This window comes from Triticum dicoccoides, unplaced genomic scaffold, assembly GCF_002162155.2.
Source record: "Triticum dicoccoides isolate Atlit2015 ecotype Zavitan unplaced genomic scaffold, WEW_v2.0 scaffold139906, whole genome shotgun sequence".
Taxonomy (NCBI): Eukaryota; Viridiplantae; Streptophyta; class Magnoliopsida; order Poales; family Poaceae; genus Triticum; species Triticum dicoccoides.
In genome coordinates this window covers 1-2,801 of record NW_021199172.1, presented here as the reverse complement: position 1 = coordinate 2,801, position 2,801 = coordinate 1, and the positions used below count along the sequence as shown (strand labels likewise).

The 2,801-nt window shown below is 47.4% G+C and overlaps 1 protein-coding gene across 1 annotated transcript; it reads right to left on the bottom strand.

The window, feature by feature from the left end:
• Window positions 1–19: 19 nt before the first annotated feature.
• LOC119343770 (protein GOS9-like) lies at window positions 20–826 on the bottom strand. Its single transcript, XM_037614556.1, has 2 exons — window positions 510–826; window positions 20–357 (listed from the first exon to the last, which is right to left on the bottom strand). Exons 1-2 carry the CDS (start codon window positions 738–740, stop codon window positions 115–117), a joined length of 474 nt encoding a protein of 157 aa, XP_037470453.1. The 5' UTR covers window positions 741–826; the 3' UTR covers window positions 20–114.
• Window positions 827–2,801: the final 1,975 nt, after the last annotated feature.

Below are 2,801 nucleotides of genomic sequence, written 5' to 3'. Positions count from 1 at the left end.
TATTGAACAACGACGTACATGCGCGCGTGCACACACACACACAAAGTAACCTTCTAGCTAGTCTTGGTAGCTAGCGAACCGAATCATATGTAGATCATACATATGATGGGTCAATCAGATCTTCAGATAAGCACCAATGGCGCTGAGGTAGTCGTCGGCTTGGGCGCAGAAGGCGACGATAGAACCGTTCATGAGGGGGATGCGGAAATGGGTGTCGACGCCGGCTTTCGGCCTCACTTTTCCGAACGGGCCATGGTGCTTTTGGGTGTCGGTGGTGCGAAAGGTGAGCGAGGTGATGTATCCGCCGTAGGTGTAGCCAGACAGCTCGGTGATACGCACGTTTGTCAAGTGAATAGTCTGCACGTACACATAATCAAGAGAAATAACTAACGGTTAAACATGTATCAAGAGATTGTCCATTTACCCGGAGTTAGTTATCACCGAGAAGAGATATGTAATAATCCAACTTGCTAATATGCACAATATATATTTTGACGTGGAGGGGGTACCTTGCTCTTCAGGCCAGGAAGCGGGGTGCCCCATGGACCTGCTTTGTTCATATTGTCTTTGCTGTCGACGAAGGTGAAGGATATGGCGTTGATGATCCCTTCGTGGCCTGACGTGCTCCAAATCTCCAAGCTCCTAAGGCTTGGCGGCGCAGAATTTGTCAATTCGGTGATGTCGTAGACATCACCATTTGACCCACCAAACATACCAACCTTCACCCCATATGTCGACATCGGCTGCTTGTTTTGAGTGAGATCGGTCGCTAGTTGGGAGGGTTTGTGCCCTAGTAGCAGTAGTTCTTGGATGAGAAGGCTATGGCTGCTTGCTTGTTTTCTGCTCCGGAACCAAGATGCCGGACGTTATTTATAGATAGAATTCAATAGGCCGGGTTGTTCAAGTCAAGTCAAGTCAATGCCTTATCATGGCGTACCTACGTACTGTACCCATATGCAACCACTAGCTGCATGTCATTGATTCATACATGAAATTTCCACTCCAATTCCTTCTTTCAGAGGTTCGTTCGTGGTGCATCACTTCTGGTACTAGGGACCCCTTTTTGCATTAAGCCGCTAGTGCCCCTATTTTCACTGCAATTTCTAGGCTTAGCTCTTCCGAGGCACTGAACCAGCAGATCTTAAGATTGACGAAGTTGTCAGAAACCTCATAGTTGACGGGCATGCTATATCGCTGAAAGAATAGGGTCGAAGAACCTGAAACAAATTCAACATATGCGAGCATTCGTGTCAAATCTCCAACATGTTAGCACAGTAAGTTAGGGCATCTCCAACATGGATAATCAAACGGACGCTATCAAATACCCAAGGACACGATTCAAATTTGTTCGCGGACAGCCGGTCGGACGGACGCCATTCAACGTGTCCCCCAAATTTTCCTCACTTGTTCAACCTCCTGTTTGACAAATTTATCTAGATCAGTAGAATTTGATTTTTACATTTAAATAGTTGCAAACAAATGCAACTACTGGCAAAAGCAACGGGTGTTCAACAAGTTTTTTACATCCATCGACCGCAAAAGCGAAAGCACGACTGTCCGTGCCTGATACTTCAGTCTTTGACCTCATTTTCACCCCTCCTCCTTTTGCACAAAGTGACATGTTAGCACAGAAGTCATGAAAAAAGTTCGCCACATCGGGATCCAAGTCGTCCGGCTTGACATATAATATCTTTTGTTCCTAAGAAGTTTCCTTGATCGCAAGCTTCCTCTCCTCAAGCTTAGTCTTCTTATTTTACATTCCCATGAAGACGCCAAACTTCTTCACTTTTGTTTCTCCTTGATACCATTGCGCTTGGCATATGCCTCCTCCTTCTTCGTCACAATGTCCTTGGAGTTCTGTGTCATATTGGCCGCCACCCCTTCTCGCTTCTAGTTCTTTGTATCCCATTTCCTCCCCCTTGACCTAGCCACACGGGTGGCCTATGCAAGCGCTCCAATCAACGGATCACCACCTTCACCACTTGCTTTGGCGTGGCGGTCTTTGACGGGCATGGGCAATGGTGCTCCACTTGCTTTGTGCATTCAACTCCAACCAACAATGCATCATCATGAATGGCTTGTCCTCAATCTTGTTGTACAAGGTGGTGCCGCGGTTGTGCTAGCAACATGAAGCAACATAGAGCAAATCAAGCAAATGGCCAACACATAGGGTAACAGGAAGCAACATAGAGAAAAACAACTTACGAGCTCGAGGAGTGACACACCACTAGGCCACCGATTTTCTATTCGTGCATACACACCGCAATGTTTGTTGGCGACCTCTTGGATGGTGTATCTTCCATCACTTAGAAACTTTGGGCTGCCATCATGGATCACCTCCTTGAAGTAGGGCTGATAGTCCTTTTGCTCATTGAAAAAAAATCATGAACACTTTGCCAAATAGACGATAATTTTTGCTCTGTGCCTCGGAATGGGTGAAGGATTAAGGCCAACCATGTCGAACACAACAATTCATCATCTTTGTTCGAGTATGACAAACCCCTCTCCTCTTTTGCGTCCGCATCAGGCATGCCCTTCTGTTGGGTGTCTGTCGCAGCCATCGCTTGCTCCGTCCGCATCTCATAGTGGCCATCGACTTGATCATCTTCATACCACCACCTTCGAGCTTGGGGAGGCATTCCGTTGAACAGTGTCCGGGCACCGCTGAGGCCTTCTCAGACAGAAACCATGACCGGATGAACGTCGGTGAGTTAGTGAACACGTAGTCGTTGTTGAGGTCAACAATGTACGATGGAGGGTGGCTGGAGGCGTGGGTGAAGGATGATGCGGAGTGTTGCGGC